The 24,601-nt window shown below is 44.4% G+C and overlaps 4 protein-coding genes across 7 annotated transcripts; 3 read left to right on the top strand and 1 right to left on the bottom strand.

Annotated features, from left to right (window-relative positions):
- Positions 1–1,666: 1,666 nt before the first annotated feature.
- Positions 1,667–6,344, top strand: LOC127754763 (uncharacterized). Of its 3 annotated transcripts, XR_008012894.1 has the most exons (9): positions 1,668–1,988; positions 2,116–2,214; positions 2,806–2,965; positions 3,052–3,231; positions 3,321–3,455; positions 4,058–4,140; positions 4,238–4,331; positions 4,445–4,581; positions 6,218–6,344. XR_008012894.1 is itself a non-coding variant. In XM_052280333.1 (8 exons), exons 1-8 carry the CDS (start codon positions 1,735–1,737, stop codon positions 4,529–4,531), a joined length of 1,092 nt encoding a protein of 363 aa, XP_052136293.1. In that variant the 5' UTR covers positions 1,668–1,734; the 3' UTR covers positions 4,532–5,268. The 3 variants fall into 3 exon arrangements, 2 of the variants coding, with proteins under 2 accessions (XP_052136295.1, XP_052136293.1); XM_052280333.1 differs by lacking the exon at positions 6,218–6,344 and having other exon boundaries at positions 4,445–5,268; XM_052280335.1 differs by lacking the exons at positions 2,116–2,214; positions 6,218–6,344 and having other exon boundaries at positions 1,667–1,988; positions 4,445–5,268.
- Positions 5,298–9,708, bottom strand: LOC127754762 (uncharacterized). Its single transcript, XM_052280332.1, has 3 exons — positions 9,232–9,708; positions 7,044–8,664; positions 5,298–6,489 (listed from the first exon to the last, which is right to left on the bottom strand). The coding sequence occupies exons 1-3, from the start codon at positions 9,611–9,613 to the stop codon at positions 5,730–5,732; spliced, it is 2,763 nt and encodes a 920-aa protein (XP_052136292.1). The 5' UTR covers positions 9,614–9,708; the 3' UTR covers positions 5,298–5,729.
- Positions 9,709–12,528: 2,820 nt separating this feature from the next.
- LOC127753861 (uncharacterized) lies at positions 12,529–17,182 on the top strand. Of its 2 annotated transcripts, XM_052279312.1 has the most exons (14): positions 12,529–12,720; positions 12,932–13,017; positions 13,317–13,471; positions 13,547–13,611; positions 13,756–13,939; positions 14,360–14,623; positions 14,716–14,849; positions 15,000–15,189; positions 15,302–15,361; positions 15,443–15,694; positions 15,789–16,047; positions 16,125–16,330; positions 16,471–16,521; positions 16,616–17,182. In XM_052279312.1, exons 1-14 carry the CDS (start codon positions 12,653–12,655, stop codon positions 16,910–16,912), a joined length of 2,271 nt encoding a protein of 756 aa, XP_052135272.1. In that variant the 5' UTR covers positions 12,529–12,652; the 3' UTR covers positions 16,913–17,182. The 2 variants fall into 2 exon arrangements, with proteins under 2 accessions (XP_052135272.1, XP_052135273.1); XM_052279313.1 differs by lacking the exon at positions 12,529–12,720 and having other exon boundaries at positions 13,304–13,471.
- A 4,702-nt stretch (positions 17,183–21,884) lies between these two features.
- Positions 21,885–24,322, top strand: LOC127754257 (exocyst complex component EXO70B1-like). Its single transcript, XM_052279739.1, has one exon. The coding sequence runs from the start codon at positions 22,023–22,025 to the stop codon at positions 24,090–24,092; it is 2,070 nt and encodes a 689-aa protein (XP_052135699.1). The 5' UTR covers positions 21,885–22,022; the 3' UTR covers positions 24,093–24,322.
- The last annotated feature ends 279 nt before the right edge of the window (positions 24,323–24,601 follow it).

A 24,601-nucleotide genomic window follows, 5' to 3' on the forward strand; every position in this document is an offset into this window, starting at 1 on the left:
AGCTATTACCAAATAAATGGAGGACTTTTTTGCAAAAACGCCACTTCCAGCGCCAGGTGACGTGGACATCACGGGAAGCGAACACGCCAGCCAAAAAACCGCAGAATCGCTGTGGTGCGAGCATTCTGCGGTCCTCTTTAATCTCTACGATACGATGAGTCAGGACAACACATAGCAGCTAGCACCTACTACTGAATTACAATAGCACCTACTATATGAGTCTAGCATGGATTGTTTCACTCGGGAGGCAGGATTCCGATTCCTCTTTTTTTTTTCTTTTCTAGCCAAAATTGACCGGTCTATTTCCTATTAGATTCTTTCTCTATCTCTAAATACTTTTATGTCTCGTATGATTTATGATATCAATCTACACCGTTGTAATTTTGACCAATCATGATCTAGCGGTTTATATTTTTCTTCTTTTCTTCAATTAATGTGGGAATTTCTAGTTCCCACAGTGAACGTGGTGCCTCCTTTTAAGACTGTTTTAATAATATAATAGATAGATGTAGTTGCAACTGCAATGCGAGCTGTAGCCAGCACAACCGATCAAGGCCATTGATTCTAATGCTTAGTTTCAACCAATTATTAGTTAGAGAATCTAAGCAATTCAAAATTCAAATTCTCATAAGGTGAGTTGAAAAAACAACTTTTCCCTTAACTTAATACCAAATAATTATTGCTAGGGGGAGAGGGAGCACATGGTTAGCCGGAGAGGCTTGGTTGCCGATGCTGTCAGACTTGTGAGAGACAAGTGATCTCCTGATGATGACACACACTATGCAAAAAAATGGCATCTCTCCGGTGCCTGTGCGACAAAGAAATGCATACGTGCAGCCAAAGGCTCGTCCGTACACACCATAGGTGCCGCTGTCTCCCTCGTCGTCTTCCTCAATTTCCACTTCTATATATAGTACATATACGCGCGCACATCTGACACCGCCCGCGCCGCCGTCTCTAGTTCTGCATTCTGCAATGAGGTGGTGGCTGCGGCGGCGGCCGTGGAGCGCGGCGACGAGGTCCGGCGACGGCGACGGCCACGACCACCACCTCGACGTCGAGCAGCACCAGCACGTGGACGACGTCGAGACCGGGTCGGCGTCGTCGGAGCACCACTGGTGGGCGCCGGGGCTGCCCGTGGAGGAGCCGGTCCACGTCGAGGATTCCGCGGCGGAAATGGCGGTGGCGCAGCATCATCCTGTTGTGTCGTCGTCGTCGGAGGAGGAGAAGGAGCTAGGTAGCGGCAGCAGCGGGAGTGATGGTAGCGCCGCCGAGACAGCCGACGGCGGCAGGAGGAGGTCGCGGCAGGGGAGGAGGAGACGGCCGCCGCGGCGGCGGCGACGGGGAAGCCGGCCGTGGCCGTCGCCGTTCATGGTCCTCGCTCCCGCCGTGATCCTGCTCGCTGTCATGGCGCTCGTGTGGCGCCGTGGAAGCAGAAGCCGCCGCTCCGGCGGCGGCGCCGGCGGCGCCGGGAGCTTGGCGGATGACGACGCCGCACGCGCGCTGCCGCCGGGGGCTTCGCCGCAGTAACAATATTTTTGTATACGTATACGTACGTATGCCTAGGAATGTACCAGTTGTGTGTATAAATATACGTATGAATCCTTATCCCAAACTGTGTACGCCTCGCGCCTACACGTACGCTTGCCAATAATGGGCCGGCTTCACTTCAGGCCCATCTACCCTCCAGAAAAAAAAAGAGAAAAGAAAAAGAAAAGAAAATAAAGAGAACGAATGCTAAGCCGCCGCCGCCGCCTCATCGGCGTTGCCTCGCCGGCGGCGACCGAGCTACGGCGAGCCTTCCGCTCGGAGGCGGCCCTCGAGGCCATCCGCGCGCACTCCAAGGACGCCGACGGCCCCGCGCACCTCGCGCTCTACAACTACCCCACCTTCGCCGGCGGCTACGCCGCGCTCGCCGCCGACCTCTTCCACCGCCGCCTCCGCCGACGCCTCCTCGTGCTCCCCTTCTCCTTCGTCGAGCCCTTCAGGTTTCCCCCCTCGCTTGTTCTTCCCCCCATTTTAATCGGCTCTTGCATACGTCTTTCCTTTCTTGATGTTGGTGTGTGTGTTCTTGAAATGGAAATTTCAAAATTGATCGATCGATCGATCGAGTAGAGCTGGAGACTTCGAGGGTGCGGGGTTCCAGACGTGCTACCTGTTGGATTTCATTGGGCCAAACAACTTCGCTTTGGAGCTCTCTCGATTCATCCCTAGGTGCGTGGACTAATTCCTTGCAGGAACAAGTTTGTGAGTTACAGAAGAAAACGAGATGATGAACAACTAAACAGTATTTTCTTTGATTTTCAGTGGTTGATGAAACATAAATAATCTGTTTTAGATTTTTGTTTGCCGACAAATATGCTTTATGGGATGATTCGAGTATGAAAAAGCAAGTAGCTTTTGTATGGAGGAAAGAAAAGGAAGGAACAAAATCTAGTGTATCCTTACTACAATCTTTGCACACACAAATGGCACAATGATGAGAACATTTCATGAAGTCTGTTGATTATGTTTTGAGTTTTTTAGTGCCTATGTAACTGAGAAGTTGCTTTAGGCACCCTTTGACCATTATACCTGTGTATGTTAGTAGTAGTATTTACTGGAGTTACTAACTAATTTTACACACCAAAGTTACTTATATATGATAATATTTCCAGTCATGACAATGTCCCCCTGAAATTTCTTTTTTTCTTACACTGAAATTCTTTTGTTGAAGAAACTTTTGATGATCAGAAGTATAATTTATGAGAGCTTATGAACAATCCAGTGCTTGAATATATCCTTCTGACATTGCAATTAATGCAGTGTAATCGCATTTGATCACCGGCGAAGTACACTAGCAAGAATCCCCCATTTGGGTCGTTGCCCAAGTAATCTTGAGCTTAACATTGACACAACAAAGAGCAGTGCTCGAGCTACATTTGATTATTTCTCCAGGAACCTTGCAGAGATAAAATCCGATTCTGTGAGTTGGGAATATTTTATATTCCAGTTCATTATCTGGTGTCATTTGAGGGAAAAAGGAAAATGGGTCTGTTCTCTTTTCCACAGGATATGTGTGAGAAGCTGTTGGACCAAGAAGATGAGGAGAGGGTTTTTAATGTTCTCAAATACATAGAAGATGCTGACCTGCGCCAGTGGAAGCTGCCCAATGCTAAGGAATTTCAGACAGCACTCAGGGATGAGCGCGCTAAGTTGAACTGTATCACAAATCCTCTTGTATTTGAACAGGTAAAGATCTAAACGTTGCTGTCATACTTACCATTCCTTAACTTTACCCCTTACATGGTGAATGACTGCATTAATGGTACCTCGAACAGCTGCAGCAACTTGATGTTTGCAATCTGCTTTCTAGGGGGAAGTCACTTGCTCACGATCACTTCGAAGCTGCAGGGAAGTTAATACACAAGCCATTTAGGATTCATCTCGGAAGAGGATTGCACGGTGAATGCCTTGTAAGTTAACAGGATGCTCTTGCACTCATACTGCTTTCAATCATTTGTGTATTATATAACATTTGGTAGCTTCATAGCACCCTCCTTTTTGTTTGCTGAAGCCTTCTGATTGGGCTACTTTAGAAAAAGCATGCAGTCTGCAGCAAGAAATGCTCTTGCAGTAATGATTTTAGTTACTGGACATAAGCATCTGTTGTTCAAAGTCGAATGCTGTAACTCATTCTTTTCTTCTTTGTTTAGTTGACTGCAGCACCTATCAATAGTTCAAATGGACTGATGAACAGCCTATTTTCCTAGCTGATATCAGTCATGAATCCTGAGTAGCCATTCTATGTTCAAATTACATATGTTCATGCTTAAATGGTTAACAATATGTGTTAATGGATTCTCATGTTCCTGAAGTATTATTGTAACCTTGTTTTGATTCTTGAACACGACCAAGCATCAGTCTTGCTCTAAATCATTTGGCTAGTAAAGCAATATCCATAGTGTTTTGGTGGCCATGTACAATTTTACTCTGAATGTTATTTTGTGGAACAATATATAATTCGCACAAAAAGATGCATCATTATCTGTATTAAAAAAAATTTCCATGCTATTAGGCGATCAGAGCAGACGGGAATTCAAAATTAAGCCATGAAATTGGCTTGGAGTTGAGCAAGATGAGTACTGCTGCTGGATTAAGGTATAAGCTTTGTTCAAGTTTCAAAGCACATGAACCCATATGCATACTTCACTTTGATCCTTTAATTGTATCGAAGAACTCTCCTTTTCTTTCATAGACCTATCGGAGCAGTGGTCTTCATGCAACGTGGTCTCCTGAAGATCTGCTTGAGGACAACAGACAGTAGTACCAATACGGCAGAGATTGCTAAGGTATGCTGTCTTTAATGATTGTTTGATTATTTCATAATCCTGAATTGCCTTAAAGTTTGATTGTATTTTAATTGTTCATATATTGCTTTCATCATTAAAAAAAATTATGTTAGGCATATGGTGGTGGTGGAAAACCAAGCTCAAGTTCGTTTGCGCTAAGAATGGACGAATTCAACGCTTGGATCTCTGTGAACTCATGACTGGCCTGGAGGCTGGAAGGGAGTTCTAAAAGAGTCATACAGAATTACAGGTAGGCACTGGGCTAGATACAATTCCCTTGGTTGCGAGGAAGAGGCGAAAAGGGAGATGTTGGGAGTATCCCAGGATGGCCAGAGAATGGTCCAGAGCTAAAATGCTTGAGCTTTTGAGGGTGCTCTGGTTGCTTGGTTTGTGCTGCCATTATGAACCTTTGGTAATACCTAGGGGATTCTGGCGATGTCAAATTTAAACACTCTATTTGGCATCAAGTAAGCATCCCGTTTTATCAAAAAAAAAAAAGTACTCTTGCTTTGCCCAGTAGATACTCTCTCCGTCCTAAAATATAATAATTTTTGTTATATTTTGGGACGGAGGTAGTACAAAGTCAAGTGTCCTTTCAAAAATTTCTTTTGAAAGGAACCGTCTTTTAAATTTGACTCGATGTGATATGTGCATTCTGTTCTGTAGTTAGTTTCAAAGATTTGGTACCAGTTTCTTGTTTCTAGCCGATCACTGCATGCCAGTATAAACAGAATTCGTTTTATTTTTCTTTTTCTTTTTGAAATCTGAGAAAGTGGCATCACCAGATGGAGACAAGCAAGACAATTAGATGTGTATTCCAAAGGGAATACTGCGATCTGGCACTCAAAGTTTTGTTTTGTTTTTATTCGAGACAGTTCCACAAATGCTACTTCCATTTTCAGCAATTTGTGAAACATAACCTCAAAGGCCCAGATATCAACCAAATCTGTTCGCATGCAAGCGGACCTAAAGAGTCTCACTTTTTTGTTAGAATAGCTCAAACATTTGACGTGTTCGTCTCTCTAGGTACAGAAAAACAATTACAGAAGCACATATCTAACGGTAGGCAAAGTCAGATCGACATATACCCTAATACCCCTACCAATTTCCGGTAATTAAGGATGCCCAGTACTAATTAACTACACCAGCACAAACCTTAGCATCTCAAAAGAATATGAGGATTCCTCTCCAACAAAATAAAAAATAAACAGAACATTCTACTGTAACGTGATCTTCATAAATCTAACTGAGCTTGGAAGATGTTTCTAAAGCATCCTCAAGCTGCTCCACGCCTCCACCTAGCCCAGAATGGCAGAAAGATCAAATTATCACATGATGGTATGGAACCAAATTGATTACAGAAGAGTTCATGGGGTTAGTATGACTGCATACATCATTTCAACCGGGCAAACTTGAGTTCTTTGCATTCTGCAGACTGCCCAAGACACTGTTGAATAACTTCTCTTCATCTGAATCTGAGGTCATATAAGAATGTTTTGATAAGCTTGTAGCCTTTTCTGCATTTTCTGTGATCGAATTGTCACCACCATTACCTCTGTTGATTCTAGAGCAGTCCACTATACCACCAATGCCGTGCTGTTTCTTGCTAGAACAAATAGTCTTACTAGTGTTCCACGAATCAATAATTTTGAAGAGTGAACTTTGTGCTGCATCTCTCCCAGCCTCTTGGACCACCTCATGATTTTCATCATCAGAAAATTCATCATCTGAACAGGTAGGAGGATGATGCCGGACTGCTTTATCATTTTGTCGATATGGTTTACCACTGTCAGATACTGGACCAAGCTCTTTCTCCAAAAAGTCATCACTCTTACTTTGATTCTCATTGCTCTTGCAGCTGGCCTGACCCTTCCCATTTTTTGTAGGTAAAACATGGACCGACGTTCTAGACAGAGTTGGGCTTCTGTCATCGACATGTTTACGCTGGTCTGATGGCCTTCCATTCGTAAAAAATGATAGTGGAGAACAAGCTCTTCTCTGGGGGAGGGCAAGTCGAAAAGGAGACGTTTGTGATGAAGATTCTTTGATCCATTGCTTTTCTGAGATAAGCAAATCTACTAATTGGTGGTGGTGTTTCCCACCAAGGCATTTTAGAGGCCAATGGCCTTGCTTCTGTAGTCCATGCGCTAACTCCTCCCTGGCAAAAACAAGCAGCTAGGTTGAGTGAAGCTTTACTCAGACATGATTCTAGTTATATTTGAGGTGAGACATTTGGGTCCATGTCCACCTAAGAACAAGAATTATAAAAGATGAAATTATTTGAGTCATCATTTATTTTAAGACTGCATTTATTTCGTATCTTCTGTGATAAGATTTGCATTGGTAACAAAATATAGAATTAAATCAGGAACTTGAAGAGGAAAGTGCAATTATAAAGTAAAATATAAGAACTACAATTATTGAATATGATCACAGCCAGCAGCCATTATCACCCCGCATGCTTGCATATTCAGTTCTTACCATTTTGATTATCTCTTGGTGTGCTGCAAGAGATTAGTTTCTGCTTGCTGTTAGCATAGTAAAAGAGCAGCTTGCAATCAGAACCATGGACTTGTAGTTAGGATATGGCATTTTTGTTCAATGTCAACTACAGTTACTATCTGTGCATGTTGGAATCTGCTAAAGATAGAATTGCAGGCAAAGTAGAAACATTTATATATGTAGATAAAAGTAATTTGAGAAGCAGAATACCTTGTCTTTGCTTTTGAAACAAGATCTGATCCATGAGGGGTAGACAAATATTGCTGTAGTGCATCCCAGAAGTAAGGTTTCATGAACAGTTCAACTCCTACTTGCTGTTCACTTGCAGTAGCAGCTGTCTTTACAAATGCAGATTCTTTTTCTGATTCTTCCCTTGTTCCATCATTGATATGTACTGAACTTAAATTGTCATCTGTGTCTGGTTTTCCAGACGCCCACCACTTTGCAGCCCAGCTAAATATTCCTTTGCTTTTTTCTATAAACCCAACTTTATGTTCAGCGTTGCTCGTGTCAACTGATCTACTAGAATGGATGATCGTATTCCCTACATTCTCCTTGACATTTAATTTGTCAGAATGGTCATTGGCAGACATATTTGAGAAACTGCTGCTAATTGCTGAAGTGCTGTCAACATTGTCTCCATCTGAATTGTCAGTTGTGGAAAAGATCTTCAAGGTCCTTGTCAAAAGACTGTTATGTTCGTTACTATTGGCATACTGAGTTAGTAAATCATTGGAGCCTTTAGAATGGGTATCATCTTGAGACGGAGAAAGCATAGGCTTAACAGGCTCTGTATCATTCCATAGTACACAAATCCTTTCAAATAGCCCCTTTTTGTCAACAGTAATTTGCTCTCCTGTAAAGGCAGAAGCTCCAGCAACACTCTCCACATCAGCTTCCATACAGCTTGCAGGTGTTTCAGGTTGTGTAGTCAAATCAACAGGGGGAGCTTTCTCTTGGCTCCTAGATAACAAGTCAGATTGGGAAGATGGGGCATCAACTGCTAGAACTTTCTTGCGGTCCGCAGATAAAATATCTGATGAAGAAGATGGGACATGTGATGATGGTGGTTTCTCATTAAGAGTCTGAACGAGGCGTTTGAACTCACCACTGCTTTGAGCAGAACTCTTTCCCTTGTAAATTTGCTCAGCAGGCTCCATTGATCTCTTGGAAACCCCAACCACAGCAGGCTGGTTTCTTTCACCTGGTAGAGGATCTATAAACTTCACAACATCAGGCATGGCTTGGAGAAGAGAAGAGAAGTTTTTGAAGCCAAATAATCCTTTATCCATGAACACATGATTCTTTCTAAGCTCTGCTCGAAGATTTGGAAGACTGATACCTTCAGGAAAGGAGTACAGTACTTGCCTAACCCCATTGGCCACAGATTTGGGTAAAATAGGTGGTTTCACTGACTTGGTATGTGGTTGAAAAGCCTTGGAGTCCCTTGACTCTGCCAGGGAGTCCTCTGACTCTGCCATAGAGTCATCTGACTCTGAGTTCAAGAACAAGTCATCAAGGGGTCCCCTATAGTGACCGTACCAAGAAAAGGATATACCATCAGGTGGTTGGTTAAAATGTTTTGGTGAGAAATCCAACCCTTTAACTAAAGCATCCCATGGCCACATAATCGTTGCTGCACTGCACAATACACTAGAGTCAGCACTGGGGCAGGCAAGCAGTACATTATAATTGCTCATCCGGAGGCGATGCAGGATGTTTGCAAGGCCTTTGTTGCCAGATATAAGGAAGAAATGGGCCGGTGGAGGATTCTGAGCAATCCAATAGGTCAGATCAGCCATGAACAATTGGTCGGGACCGCCCTTTCCACCTACAATATCAAACTATTTATTAATATCATGCAACGAAGTAGCAGCATCAGATAAGTGAAATATAAGCTGCTCTAAATTTCCTCGTTAAACATGAAAGTCACAACATTTAAAGCATGCCAGTGGTTAATTTGCAAGTTTCAACAATCCAAAGCACTGCAAATTTGTCTGAAAATGAAAAATTATGATTCATTGCTAACAGTTGGAGAAATACTTACACATTTAGCACAAACTCAATACCATATTGGAAATCATATAGAGCAGAGTATCATTAAGAAGAATTCAGGATGTTTCTTCCAATCCCACCCCACAAACCCAATCCAACACCGGATATAACCCCAACGCAATCAATTAGAATCAGTAAAAAGGGTGACCATTTTGACATATATAGCCTAATCAGTGTCAGTCATAAATTGAAAAGCATTAAAACTAGTGTTCTTCTATGATATGTACTCTCTACATCATGAAGTAATATCACTCCTTAATTCCATTAACACAAGAGATATTAATTAATTCCACAATGGCACTTCGATGAGTAACGAAATTGGGATGGGTTTGGAAGACGAAACTGGAAGGGACGTGCGAGAAGGCGACGCCGGTGGCGGCGAGAGCCTCCTGGACGGCGCGGGGGAGCATGTAGGCGTCGCCGAAGGCGGTGATGTCGACGGGGCCGCGGATGCCGGCGTCCCGCAGCGCCGCCGTGACGCGCGTGGCGACGCGGCACGGGTTGGCGCCCTGCGGGAGGTGGCAGCTCTGGAAGTCCCACCACACCGACACCTTCACCGCCCTGCTCCTCCCCTCCCCCTCCCCCTGCCGGAGTTGCCCCCGCCACGTCTCGCCGCCGTCAACTGCCGCCGCCGCCCCAATCGCGAAGCATCGGTGGGGTGTGGACGGGACTCGCGGTCGAAGGACGAGTAGAATGCTGCTGCGCGGGAGGAGAGACCGCGACATGGCTGCGGCGCTCGCCGCCGTGGGCTCGCCGCTCCGGCGATCGAGGGGAAGGCGGTGGCGGCGACGGCGCCGGTGGAGGGGGTTCTCGAGGGTTTATTATGGCCTCCAGTGTTGGGCCCCCAAGCGCGGCCCATTACGCGGATGGTTTGGTTTACGGTTGGGAGAATGTTCATTTTACCTCCCTCAAAGATAGCTACAGTTTGATTGTAATACAGGGAGGAAGGGGAAACGAGGAGTTTCACTGATGTGTGGAGTTCACTGCATTTATTAATTTTATTTTACTGTAATTTAATACCATATAAGCGTCACATCGGACCGAACCACTCTGAAAACCTCCTGGGAAGTTGAATTGGACAGTTTTAAGGGTTGAGGGGAGTCTTCATATCTGGTCTTGACAACAATCAAACTAGGGTATTGACTGTGTAAATCCAATTATGGATATAGAGATCGGATTTCTACCCGTTATATCTCTATCTCTATTATTATAAAATATGAAAATGTTTTTTCGGTATTTTGGTACATTATCCGTGTTTGAGTCGGTTTTAAGTTCATTTGCTTTTGGAAATATAGATCCATGTTTGAGTTGCATTTTAAGCTCGTGTGCTTTTGGAAATACAAAAGAAGTCATATAAGAAATCTCTTTAAAAAAAACTCGAATGCTAACATGAGATGAAATGTGACCTCCTAATTACAACTTATGATTTTTCTTAAAAAAAATATCCAAACGAATTCCCATAATAAATTTTACCCTAACTAAACCGTATAATAATAATTAAATTAAAATAGCATCCACGGGTATTTTTTTAGTCTTAAAAAATCAAACTAGGGTATAGTTCAAGAGAACCAAAAGAAAAAAGTACACTGAAGGTCCCTCAACTTGTCATCGGGATAAAAAATATCCTCAAAATGCAAAACCAAATATGCGGGGTCCCTTAACTATACAAAACTGGTCACCCGAGGTCATTCGGTGGTTTTGACCTCGGTTTTGATCTATGTGGCGGCTGAGTCAGCAAGAGACCCACGTGGAACCCACATATCAGGTGTCCACGTCACCCTCTCTCTTTCCCCTTTCTTTTTTTTTTTCTGTTCTTTTTCTTCTCCTCTTTGCGGGGCTGAGCGGCGGCCGGCGAGGCGGCTTGCGAGCGGAGAGCGGAGAAGGAGGCGGGAAAGGAGGAGGACGGCGCCGCGACGGCGGCCGCCAGCGGCGGCGGCAGTGGGGAGGCGGTCGTGCGGGCAGCGCTGTTGTCGTCCCCCTCGTCTCCTCTCCTCTTCGTTGGCGTCGTTGTCCCTCTCGTCCCCGCCGGATCACGCCGCGGCGCGGTGGCCGGCGTCCTCCTCCTCTTCTACGTGGCGGCGGCCGTTCCATGGAGGCCGACGCTCCAGTCTAAGCCGGCCCGGCCTTCTCCTCGGCTTCGCCGGAGTCGAGCTCTACCGGCAAGGCGCTAGCCCGGTGGCCGTCTTTCGGTCGGCCCTGGTGGGCCCTCGCCACGACCGCCTCCAGATCCGAGCCATCCAAGCGAAGCACGGCCTCCATGCGCTCTTCGCCTTCAAGCCCGAGGCCTCCTCCGGCGGTCTGCGCTCCTTACCTTGAACCTCCCGTCGCTGTTCCCCCTGCGCCGAGCAGCCTCGCCGACTGCACGACGGCGACCATCGGCGCGCCCAACGCCTCGTAGCGCCGCGACGGGTCACGCACGTGGATGGCCGCTACCAATGTGATGCAGGCGCCGCCCTCCTCCACGCCTCTGCTCGCAAGCCGCCTCTTGCACTAAGCACACGCTGACACGCATAAGTTAACAGTTTAGGACTTGGCAACATCAGCTAGCAATAGAGCACACGATCAGATGGCAATCACAAGCAGATTAAGCATATACATGGACGAACGACTTAATCATTACAGTTTTTTTGGTTGTCACATACCACGAAGCATACCATATATACTAATACATGATGATGCCATTTTCTTTCTTACCATGATTTTCTAGCTAGCTAGCTAATCGATCAGCTGCTTGATTTATCAGTAGGCAGCAGCTGCGGCGGCGGCGCACTCGATGTCGCCGGCCTTGTCGTCGACGACCTTGCCGCCGGCCATGACGGTCTTGTACGAGTATCTGGTGGCGACGACCACGTAGAAGACGAGGTTGGCGATGCCGATGCATGCGAGAAGCCAGTAGAAGAGGTCCAGCCTGCTGTTGTTCAGGTCCTTGCCGAACCAGCCGGCGGCGCGGTCGCCGTGCGAGGTGACGCGGACGAGCGGCGTGAGTGGGCTGCCCTCGGGGACCCTGTACCGGTAGTGGCGCCAGCCGGCGAGGAAGACGGCGAGGGAGACGGCCACGACGGCGGCAGCGCCCCAGCCGACCTTCTCCTGGAGGTAGACGATGACGGTGACGCCGAGCAGGATGCCGGCGCAGAGCCCTCCTCCTTTCCCGCCTCCTCCTCCGCGCCTCCGCTCGCAAGCCACCTCGCCAGCCGCCACGCGCTCGCAAGCCGGCCGCCGCTCAGCCCAGCAAAGAGGAGAGGAAAAAGAAGAGAAAAAAAAAAGAAAGGGAAAGAGAGAGAGGGTGACGTGGACAACTGATTTGTGGGTCCCCCGCTGACTCAGCCGTCACGTAGACTAAAACCGGGGTCAAAACCACCAAAGGACTTTGGGTGACCGATTTTGTATAGTTAAGGGACCCCGTATATCTGGTTTTACGGTTCGATGACGTTTTTTTATCCCGATGACAAGTTGAGGGACCTTTGGTGTTCTTTTTCCGAACCAAAATGGACTTCTTCCTTACGGTTACGGACTCCAGTATTGGGCCTTCGGGCGCGGCCCAATACGCGAATGGGTTGTTGGGCCTTGACGCGCGCGGTGCGGCCCATTGTTGGAAGACAAGAATAGGGAGAGGGGAAGGTGGTAAATGGGTGGCCGCGCGGAGGCGCGGAGGCGCGGCAGGGAGAGGTGGGAGGTGGCCGATCTCGCCGGCGTTGGTGGAGCGGAGCGGGGTAGGCGAAGCTTCTCCGGCCGCGGGTCGCCGGCGGGGTGGGTGGGAGGCCGTGATGGAGACGGCGCACGAGGTGGCCATTTACATCGACCGCTTCCACAACCTCGACCTGTTCCAGCAAGGGTAAGGAACGAACGGCAGAAATTTTACCTTTCTTGCTGATGATTCTACCAGGATGAATTTGGGCTTTGGAAATTTAGACTTGAACCTAATTATTCTGTACGATTTTGATTGTTCTGTCTGTTTATGAATCTGATAAAAATCTATCTCTGAATTGCAATTTTGATTCAGTTTCATCGAGGTGTATGTGATTGTGTTTGCTATTTGGGTGCAGATGGTACCGGCTGAAGATTAGTGCGGCGTGGGAGGAGGATGAGTATAGGGCGCCCGTATCTCCTGCCAGGGTCGTGCAATATGAAGGTTTGTGCATTTCTTGCACCTATTCTGTGATGGCAATATGTGATATGTGTTATATAGTTTGCACGTTTGCTCATCAATCATGTACTTGTACCTATAATTTAAGATCTGTTGTTGATTAGTTTGGTTTGAACTAAAACCAATTCAAGATGCATCAGAGCTGTCTTGTTGGCAATTACAATCAATTGTGTTAGGTTGGATTTTTCATGTTCTTGTTTTTCTTTCTTTTTCTGTTGTATAGTATCATCTTGAACCGTCAATCTTTGGCTAATACATAATGACATGCTAGGTGGATTGTGCAGTTCCTGATATTGGTTCGAAGGGAGCATTTGGCCTTTGGAAAATAGATGACGTTGACAATAGCTTCTATACACAACCATTCCAGATTAAATATTCTAGACAAGATATTTATCTATCAGTTATGGTGTCTTTCTACATACCCAACACCGAAGATGAGGTTAGCTTAACTTTATTTTCCTAACTGAATTATGTTTACAATGGCTGGTCTGAACTTCTGCTTTCTCCATTCCAGGGCCCAGCAACCTCGTCTGTAATATTAAAATTTGAGCTCATCTATGTTCCAACATTGGAAGACAGGTATGTTCTTTGCTTTCCCTTTCCATCTTATTTTGGTGTTCACATTATATTGTTCGTTTTGGGGAGTACTTGTGTGCCTACAAAATCAACATCCATTCATCAGTACTGAAGCTGCTTCCATTTTTTTAAAAAAAATTATTGTAGGACTGAGATTGAAGATCCAAGTGACATATATGTCCCAGTGCATGAATTTAGAATCCCATACAAAGCACTCCTGGGTTTACACGCATATTTTCCTGTCCATTTTGATGCTTTCCACCCTGTGCTTGTTGATCTAACAATGCATATCGTGTACCTAAAAGCTGGTGTGACCAAATCATCTCAGAAGGTACACAGGTTTGTGATACTTTAGCTTTAATATTCTTTTAGACACTGCCATACTGGTGACCTTACAAAAAAGCTTGTCTGAGAGACTGAGATTGCTAGAACATTTGATAAATTTGGCAACATTATAGGGTGCTGAGCATATACTACCTCCTTTTTTAATATATGATGCCGTTGACTTTTTGGCAAATATTTGACCATTCGTCTTATTCAATTTTTTTGTGCGAATATGAAAAAAAAAGTCATCCTTAAAGAACATTTGATAATAAATAAAATCACAATAAAATATATGATAATTACATAAATTTTTTGAATAAGACGAATGGTCAAACTTATCTAAAAAGTCAACGACTTCATATATTAAAAAATAATGACCTGAACATGTTGCCTTCATTTATTATCCCTAAAAGCTGCCAATATGCAGGCATCTGAGCAAGGTTTATGCTCAAAATCATGTTATATTATAAAAGCACTATTAAGTTCTAGAGAAATTTTGCTTGAGGAAGTGATGAAGATGAGTGCTGGCATTGGTAAAACTCTTGAAGATTTAGATGATGCTGATTTAACTCTTGGTAAACATGAGCCGATCGATTCATCAAAAGCAGGCTTGCCTAAATATAGCAAAGGGCTCTATATACCCACGAAGTGCATTGGCCATCTTACTGGTGTTTTACATGATCTAATAGAGGTACACTTGATTTGGTCTCTCAAAAGTGACAATTTTTGTCGCATATGATACTTTTACTAACTGTTTACGATTCTTTTTACAACTAATTCCAGAGATCTGATAATGTGGTTCGGAGCACTAATGACATTCTGCTGTACACCCTTTCCAAGGAAGATTTGTTAGAATTATTTCAAGCTGTGAGCGATCAAGTTTCATTTTTATGGAATGCATTCTTGAAATTTCATAGGTGAGGTTATCTGTGGTTTTTTGATTTTGTCTTAGAATCAAGATAGCCATTGGCTACTTCTCTAATGTGTTGGTGTAATGATTTGTTAATTACTGTTCTTATTCTTTCATTTTATTTTCTGTCCGACCAAAGTCTTGAGATTTACTGCAGGGCAAACAAAATCAAGATATTGGATCACTTGCGCAATATTTGGGATGCTGACCGAAAATCAGAATGGTCAATATGGATTGTTCATTCAAAAGTTGACATGCCACATCGTTATTTGTGCAGTTTGAGTGGCAAGTCTTCTCCTCGCCATTCACTTCTGAGGAGTTCCAGTTCAAGAAAGTTGCATCCTGATGTAATTGTCTTTTCTTGATGCTTACAGTGAACTATCTGCCCTTTTCTTACCATCTCTTTTATTAATTAGTAGCATTTTCCTGTCAAGTTTTGATGGTTCCATATATTTGTAGCCTGTACAGAATTCTTCTTCACGGGCAGAACTCCATAGGAGAAGTATTGCACAAATGAAGGTCGGTAGTCAGTCAATGTTGAAAACTGAAACAATTTGCATTACTCCAAAGAAAAGGATACTGACACAAATCATTCTGCAGATTAATGCACGGTTCATTCAAGATATGCAAATTTATGCTAATCCTTCAGAAATTCCTGTTGTTCACATAGAACAACATGTCATGGTTGTTCCACAACATGGTTCTAGCAAGCGTTTGGTGAGAAGTGCTTCAGAGGCAAACAGTACTACTCTACAGCATAAGCTAAATGGTAAACATGTGGCAAGAATGCCTAGCTGTGATGGAAATATTGGGCATATATTACGAGCAGTCGTTTTTGTGCATGGATTTCAGGCAAGTGTCTTCAGACTTGTAGCGATGGTTTTCATCTCATATATTATGTTGATGAAACACTGAAAACTTCTTCTATTGACTCGAATGAAAGCAGGGACATCATCTGGATTTACGGCTTATTAGAAACCAATGGATACTGCGTGATCCTGGAGCTGAGTGCCTACTGTCTCAGACAAATGAAGACAGAACATGTGGAGATTTTAAGGAAATGGGCAGAAGGCTATCAAATGAGGTAGTTGCATTCCTCAAAAGGAAAATTGATAGGTATTCAAGAAATGGAGGCTGCAAAGATTTGAAGCTTAGCTTTGTTGGTCATTCCATTGGAAACATTATTATCAGAAGTGCCCTAGCAGGTAGTTTTTCCAACTTTACTTCCAAATATGTAGCTGGCTCTGTCTGACTAACTAACCAGTTCTTTTCCATTCAACAGACCCCAAGATGCAACCATTTCTGAAGAACCTCTACACATACATGTCAATATCTGGACCTCACTTAGGTTACTGGTACAGCTCAAATTCTCTGTTCAACTCTGGTCTGTGGCTTATGAAAAGGCTCAAGGGAGTCCAATGCATGCACCAGCTCACTTTCAGCGATGAACAAGATCCCCAGAACACATTTTTTTACAAGCTATGCAAGGTAGATCTACTCTATGTCCCTTCAGTAACAAAACTCAACTATAAGAATTAATTTCCCCAAAATTAGAGCTGAACTAGGAATCACAGAGTAATTAACCTGTATGAACTCAATTTCTTATATATATTTTTTAATCTTCGCAGCTGAATACATTAGATAACTTCAAAAACATCATCTTGGTATCATCGCCACAGGTACCTTCTTGCTCAAAATATTCCTTTCAAATGTATGCTGATTATCTGACATGTATATTTTCCTAATCAAATAACTCTGCTTAACTAACTGTAGGATGGGTATGTTCCATATCATTCAGCAAGAATCGATTCCTGCCCTGCCTCATCGTCGGATAACTCGAAGAAAGGGCAGGTGTTCACCGAGATGCTCAACAACTGCCTGGACCAGCTCCGAGCCCCATCGTCGGAGACGCGGGTGTTCATGCGCTGCGACGTGAGCTTCGACCAGTCCTCCCATGGCCGTCGCCGGAGCCTCAACACCATGATCGGGAGAGCTGCTCACATCGAGTTCCTGGAGAATGATTTGTACGCCAGGTTCATCATGTGGTCCTTCCCTGATTTCTTCAGATGATTCATGGAGGCATGGAGCTACGTATGATACATTATATATGTATGTATGTATATATATAACACACACACACACGGAAACCTCCCCGACCCAATTCAGTGAACAAGATAAAAGTAAAGCCCTGGCATGCAGCCGTTTCAGACTAGTGAAGATGTGGTCATGCAAATTCGTTGTATTATGTGTATGCATTGTGTAATTTGACCCATATATCAAGTCAATTACTCAAGAGTGGTTTCGCAGTCTTTAAGAAAATATTAAGAGATGTTAGATGCCATTGAGAAATGTTGGTTGATTTCAGGCAAATTAGGAAGTAAGCTGAGAGGAAATTCATGAAATGCGAGCAGTCTAGCTGCTTGTTTTCTCCGGAAAAAGCACATCATATAGTTCTGGAGGACTTAAATTTTATTCATCATGTGTTTGCTTGTATTGAATAATGTGGGTCGTATGACGAAAAATATTTTTACTATGGTTATTTGGTCTATTTATTGTATAGAGGTTTAAAGCCAACCTTGACCAATACAGTGAGGATCTGGTATTACGCTAAGTAAAAGGCCGAGATTTGGCACACGGGCATTGCATGAAAGAATTAATGTGATGGGTACGTAAATCCATATATGTATAAGTGCTAAAAATCACAAAAAAAAAAGAAGTGGAGAGAACATCCAATCGAAATCATAGATGATACCGTGAAAATTTTTTTTTTTGGTCACACACGCATGATGAAGTTGCATGATTCAGGGCAATAGTCCCATCCAGCGAAGCTGCGAAGGTGGCCCCGTAGACATGACGAGCGAGACAATCGGTGCCTAACTGAATGAAGACACGTGGACAGGGGCAGATTCACAATGGGGGCGGGGTCTTGAGACCCCACTACCGCCTCCGGGACAGTGGAGACCTAAGCCCCCACTAAATTTTTTTTCTATAGATTCATAGGATGTGGGGACTGGAGGTTCAATTTATACTGATGTAGTTTATTCAGCATCCACTACTAACTTTTTTTTCTAGATCCGCCCCCTGCATGTGAACAATATGTGAGGAGGCAGGTGGACGCGTAAAGCGTGTGCATCTTCATGCGACCGTGTAGGGTATGAGACCGACTCGATCACGGAGGCGATAGACAAAAAAATGATAGAAATATACCGAAGAAAAATAGTACGTATCAAAAACTGAGCGATGTAAAAAAGAATTCAATAGAAACATTTTCAATCTATTAACTTAATAAAGTAACAGAAAAAAAAGCCTCCACGTTCACTCTTACGGTCTAGAAAATCCCACGTTAATCGAAAGAAAATAAGAAAAAATAAAAATAGAAGGGTATTAGGATTAGGTTTTGTGTAAACGGACAAAAAAAAAAAAGAAGGGTATTAGATTGGGTGTAGTGTAAACGGATAAAAAAATTGAAACGGACAAAAAAAATGGAAACGGACAATAAAGATAGAAAAAAAAGTGAAAACGGACAAGAAAAATAGAAATTCCAATGTTAATCAAGACAAAGAGAAAAAATTAAATAACCATCGCGTCATAGTAGATCCAGATTATAACAGTTTAGATTTAATATAATAGTTATATAACTAATAGAAATTTTTTTTTTACGGAAGCTTAAAGAAAGGTATAGGAATCGGAGTAAAAAAGTTTGAGATGGAAACGACCAAACAAACCACATGCACAAAGTTTATTTCTAATTCAACCAATGCAGAGCAAGTGTAATTGGATTAAGAACTAATCCATTAACTTATTTAAGTAATAGGAAAATTAAACTCCACGTTCGCTCTCATGGGCTACAAATTCATATTAATCAAAGTCCATATAGAAAAACAATTTAAAATAGATGAATTTGTAATTAAAAATAATGAATATTGGAAGAGAAGACTAGAGTTCATACTGGTATATAATTTATAACTAATTGAAATATGTAATCAGAGAAAAAGAAATAATAGAGTCCATATAGAAATACAATTTTAAATAGTTGAAATTCGAAATTAAATATGGAATTAAAAACTAGAATATTAAATTGCTAGAAGATTCATGCAGTTTTTTAAGTACATACTCGATATTCTCTGCTATATATCTTGTCTTCTAGAAAATATTTTTCAGAAACAATTGAGCACTCGAGTAGGATATGGTCGAGTACACTCCATTATCGAGAACGCTCTCAAAAAATGCTGAGTTGTCGCACCCAACCTACCAACGAAGGCCGACGACTTATCTCATGTACAACGCCGGCTACGGCTGGACTATTTGAGAAAAGGTTGTTAACAGATAATTCCTCGTGGACGTTGTCGGCTTGATCACCCAACATGATGAAATTTAAAAAAACAGAGGAAGAAGAGTCTAAAGTCAATATAGAAATACAATTTAGAAGTAACTGAAATTTGAAATTAAAAATTAAAGAAGTTCACATAAAAATACAATTAGAAATAATAAAAATTCAGAATTAAAAATAAATAATATTGGATGAAGAACCTAGAGTCTATATATAAATACAATTTACAGATAACGAAAATTCGGAATTAAAAAATAAGAAATATTAAAAGACGAGTCTAGAGTCCATATAGGAATATAATTTAGAAATAACTAAAATTTGATATTAAAAATAATTAATAACTAACATGTATATAAAATACAATATGAATATTACACATTAGTAGTTTCGTAAAGTTAGTATAAAATTTGAAATTGTGAGAGTTGTGATTGGATGAGTAGTGGAGGTAGGTGGAAAAAATGAATGGTGGAGGGTTGTGATTGGTTGGGAAGAGAATGTTGATGGAGAAGTTATATTTTGGGACAAATACTTAGGGTTAAAATTGTTATATTTTAGGACGGAGGGAGTATCTTCAAGGAATCCTGGGATCCACCCCTGAGAAAACCTGCTGCTCAATTGTTGTGATCATGCATACATGCAGTGCAATCTCACTGAACACAAGTGAGATGTTGACAGGCTAGGAGACTATTCTAAACTTTCAAGGGGATAACCCCTCCTTGTTTACATGTCACTCACTTAAAATAGTTATAAAATCTCTTTAACAAGATAGATTATTATGTGATAGAATCTAACCGAGATATAGAGATTCCAAAACGTCTTATAATGTAAATAGGGGAGAGTAACTTGTTTCTTTTTTTAAAAAAAATCCATCTCAATTACATTCATTAATTATTAATTTTAGAATTGAATAAATAAAATTTGAAAATGATATTTTAATATGGATACACTTCATATTTAAAACTCTAAGTTTTCTTTTTAAAAAATAAATAGTCTAATTTACAATGACATATTATATTTAACATGAGTTTTAGTATATTCTTGTAGATATAACTATCCATGATCATATTCGTTACTGTTGGTATTTACTTTGTATCTATATTCATTATAATTTCTGTATCTGAGATTTCTTTTCCATTTCCAACAAAAAAAATTAAACAAACATGGTGGAGGTAATTTCCGTCTATTTTCGGGCCGTTTCCTCACTACCAATTACTACCTGATCATGTGTTATACGCCGGATCCATTTCTTTTCACAAATAAATACCAAATTAATTCATTTTCTAATAAATACAACACACTCTATCATGATGAGCGTTTCTGGAAGATTGGATGGGAGTATCTTAAGATTATCAAAGACACTATAGGTGTTTAATTTCGCTTTAAACACAACATGCACGCACCTTACTTGAGAGACCTTACTGATATATCTTAGTACTAACGAAATTACATCTCTCTAACGAAATTACATCTCTCTATCGATGGGTACTTGTTGGTAACTTTTTTGACAAGTCGACAAGTACGATCGCAACACCTAAACATTTTAAGGTGATATGGAGTTGCCAACCACCTCGATCTAGCTAAAAAGCTAAAAAGTTAAATCAAGATAGGTTTTGTAGAAAACGGAGCCGATTTAGAGATTAAAGTCAGCCTCTAGACCGATTTAGATCGATATGAGGATAACTACCCGTCTCGTAGCAAACGGAAGGTTTTCAGGACAAACCTACAAAGAGGTGTCGTACTCTCGCAGCAGCGGCGGACGATTTACGGCGCAAATCGACAAAGATGGACTAAAACTAGGGTAAAATAAAAAATATGGCTAAAAATAAAGATAAAATATAAGGTGATTCAAGTATATTGTGTGTTTGGGGGATTACAATTGAACCGGCCTTGTCCCTTAAATGGGGGTTGGTCCTGCCCTCTACAGGTCCTCCTCCACGTCTAACTTGGGATAGAAACCAAAGGAAACCCGAAACATGCCTTCCTAAGCAAGGAAACTCGAGACCCGACAAAAACAGACTCGAGTTCGAACTCTGACGGTCTGACCGGCCACATACCTGCGGTCAGACCGGAGTTCAGGCCGCGGTCAGACCGCCCACATTCCTGCGGTCTGACCGGCCATGTGAAGGAAACCCAGCACTTTTCAAACTTTGGCAATTTTTCCCTATTTCATCTATAGGTGTTAAATTTGGGTGTAAACAATACTCACTTACCGTTAATAGAATAATTGCACATAAATACGAGCTGACATGTCAATTTAGGAATTGAATCGGGCCGGCATAAAACTAACCATTTCAGTTCGCAGTGCCGAGTTAAATTGAATACAGGAACAAAATTCTGTGGACAACTAATTAATTACATGCAATATCTCCAAACAGTCCTTGAAGTGGACTCATCGTGGGCAGCAATCATCATCACCTCCTCCAAATTAAGCACAAATGATCACCACACACGGTCACACGTTCATTAGCATTTGAATAAATAACGATTTCTTTTTTAAAAAAAATATCACTTCGGTCTAAAAATGTGGCATCCTACTAATGTTCAAATCAATCCAAAAGAAAATATTCATAAGAATTTTGTCAGGAGACTCACGTTGGCGCCAAAAGTGAGCAACCATGCAACACCTCTGCTTTCTTTAGCAAAGTCTGCATAGCTCGAGGAAGAAGACGACGACGACTCCTTCAAAATCATGGCGTCCCTCAACTTCCGCGCCCCACCCCTACTCTCTCTCTCTAACCTCTCCATTCTCTCTCTCTCTCTCCTCTCGATCTCTCGCTTTGCATGCATCGCGACCCGTCCCGCCATTGACCGTTGCACCGATCGATCGATCGATCAACTCCGGCGGCAAGAATGGATAGGATCCCGCCGCAGAAGTCGAGCAGCTTCTCGCCGGCGACGTTCCGGGAGGAGAGGCTCGGCCGGAACCTCTCCCTCGGCGCCATCAAGATCAGCGAGCATGCCCCCGCTGTGCGCGTCAAGGAGGAGGCCGAGGAAGGTCGCGGCGGCGTCGACAATGCCGGCGCCGGCGAGGGCGAGGGTGCTGCCGGAGAGGAGGCGGCGCCGCCCGAGGAGGCCGCGGAACCGGACCTAGCCATGCTGTCGGCGGAGGTGGACGCGTTCCTCGCCGGGAGGGAGGGCGACGCGCCGACGAGCATCTCGGAGGTGACGCTCGACAAGTTCGCGTCCGCCGTCGAGCAGGAGATGGCGCAGTCGGAAGGCGACGACGATAAGTGGGCGGTGGGCGAGAATGGCCAGGCGGCGCCGCTCCTCGCCGCTATCAGGCGCATCTCCGCGCTGGCGGCGGCGCTCACCGCGGTCCCCGAGGGGAGCAAGTTCACCATCGGGGTGCACCGCGTCACCGGCGTGCTCCACCGCGCCATGGCGTTCGTCGAGGACGAGTTCCACACGATGCTCGAGGACCCCCGCGTCGCCAAGGCGGCGCAGAACGGCGACACGGGGAGCGCCACCGGCAAGTCCATGAGGCGTGGCCCGTCGTTCAACCACGCGGGTGGCGATCCCGCGTCGGACGGCGGCGGCGGCGGCGGAGACACCCCCCCGCCGTTCCCACCCGAGACCGTGGACCGGCTCCGAGCCATGGCGGACGCCATGATCGCCGTGGGGTACATGACGGAGTGCACCCAGGTGTTCCTGGTGGCTCGCCGGAACGCGCTGGACGCGTCGCTGCAGAGCCTCGGGTACGAGAAGGCGAGCATCGACGACGTGGTGAGGATGGCGTGGGAGTCGCTGGAGTCGGACGTGGCGACGTGGATCAAGGCGTTCCACCACACCATCAACGTCGGCCTCTCCGCCGAGCACGACCTCTGCGCCCGCGTGTTCGCCGGCTGCGACGCCGCCGTCGGCCGCGCCATCTTCGTCGACCTCGCCCGCTGCGCCATGCTCCAGATGCTCAACTTCACCGAGGCCGTCGCCATGACGAAGCGCGCCGCCGAGAAGCTCTTCAAGGTGCTCGACATGTACGAGGCCGTCCGCGACGCCGCCCCCGTCATCGACGCCTTCATCGCCGCCTGCTCCACCACCGACGCCGCCGCCGACGAACCCGACACCACCACCGACGCCCTCACCGACATAAAAACCGAGCTCGCCTCCGTCCGTTCCCGCCTCGGCGAGTCCGCCGCCGCCATCTTCTGCGACCTGGAGAGCTCCATCCGCGCCGACGCCGGCAAGCAACCGGTCCCGGGCGGCGCGGTGCACCCACTCACCCGCTACCTAATGAACTACCTCAAGTACGCATGCGAGTACAAGAACACCCTAGAGCAAGTCTTCCATGAGCACCACCGCACCGACATCGACGCCGACGACGAGGGCAGCGACCCGTTCGCGGCGCAGCTGATGGAGGTGATGGAGCTCCTCCACGACAATCTAGAAGCCAAATCCCGACTCTACAAGGACCCGGCGCTCTGCAGCATCTTCCTGATGAACAACGGCCGGTACATGCTGCAGAAGATCCGGGGATCGCCGGAGATCAACGCGGTGGTCGGCGAGGCGTGGTCGAGGAAGCGGTCGACGGACCTGAGGCAGTACCACAAGAACTACCAGCGGGAGACGTGGAGCCGCGTGCTGACGCTGCTCCGCGACGACGGGGTGATCACGGTGAAGGGGTCGGTGCAGAAGCCGGTGCTCAAGGAGAGGTTCAAGCAATTCAACGCAGCCATGGACGAGATCCAGAGGACGCAGGGCGCGTGGGTGGTGAGCGACGAGCAGCTGCAGTCGGAGCTGAGGGTGTCGATCGCCGCCGTCGTCGTGCCGGCGTACAGGTCGTTCCTGGGGAGGTTCTCGCAGAGCTTCAGCGCCGGGAGGCAGGCGGAGAAGTACATCAAGCTCTCCGCCGAGGACCTCGAGGCCATCATCGACGAGCTCTTCGACGGCAACGCCGTATCCATGCCAAGAAGGAGAAATTGAAATTGATTTGATTTGATTGGTTAAGCTAGCCATAAATCCTGATATGATGATTAATTGACACACGCTGTTGCATCCATCCATCCATCGAGTGAGGAAAAAAAAACTCGCTCGTTAATTCTTGCAGTTGAATATTTGAGCAATATATGAACTTGTATTATTATTATTTCTTGTTGATTAATTTTTTGTTTGGTATATTACTTATAGATTGTTGTGAATCGATACATGTCTATTTGGGCCTGTTCACTTTGATGCTAAAAAAACCTTACCAAATTTTAGCAATGTCAAAATTTTGGTATACTTACCAAAATTTTAGCAGGATTTCTTATATAGTTACCAAAATTTGACAGCAAATTAAATGTAGCTATTTTTTTACAACTTTACCAAAACTTGGTAAGATTGAAAATGACATCAAAGTGAACAGGCCCTTCGTTAAGGGACCAACTATATATTTGTCGATAAATTTTCTCTTAAAAATTTGACAGATGTAATTATAATACAATCGTAGTGTA

Source organism: Oryza glaberrima, chromosome 11 (assembly GCF_000147395.1).
Source record: "Oryza glaberrima chromosome 11, OglaRS2, whole genome shotgun sequence".
Lineage (NCBI taxonomy): Eukaryota > Viridiplantae > Streptophyta > Magnoliopsida > Poales > Poaceae > Oryza > Oryza glaberrima.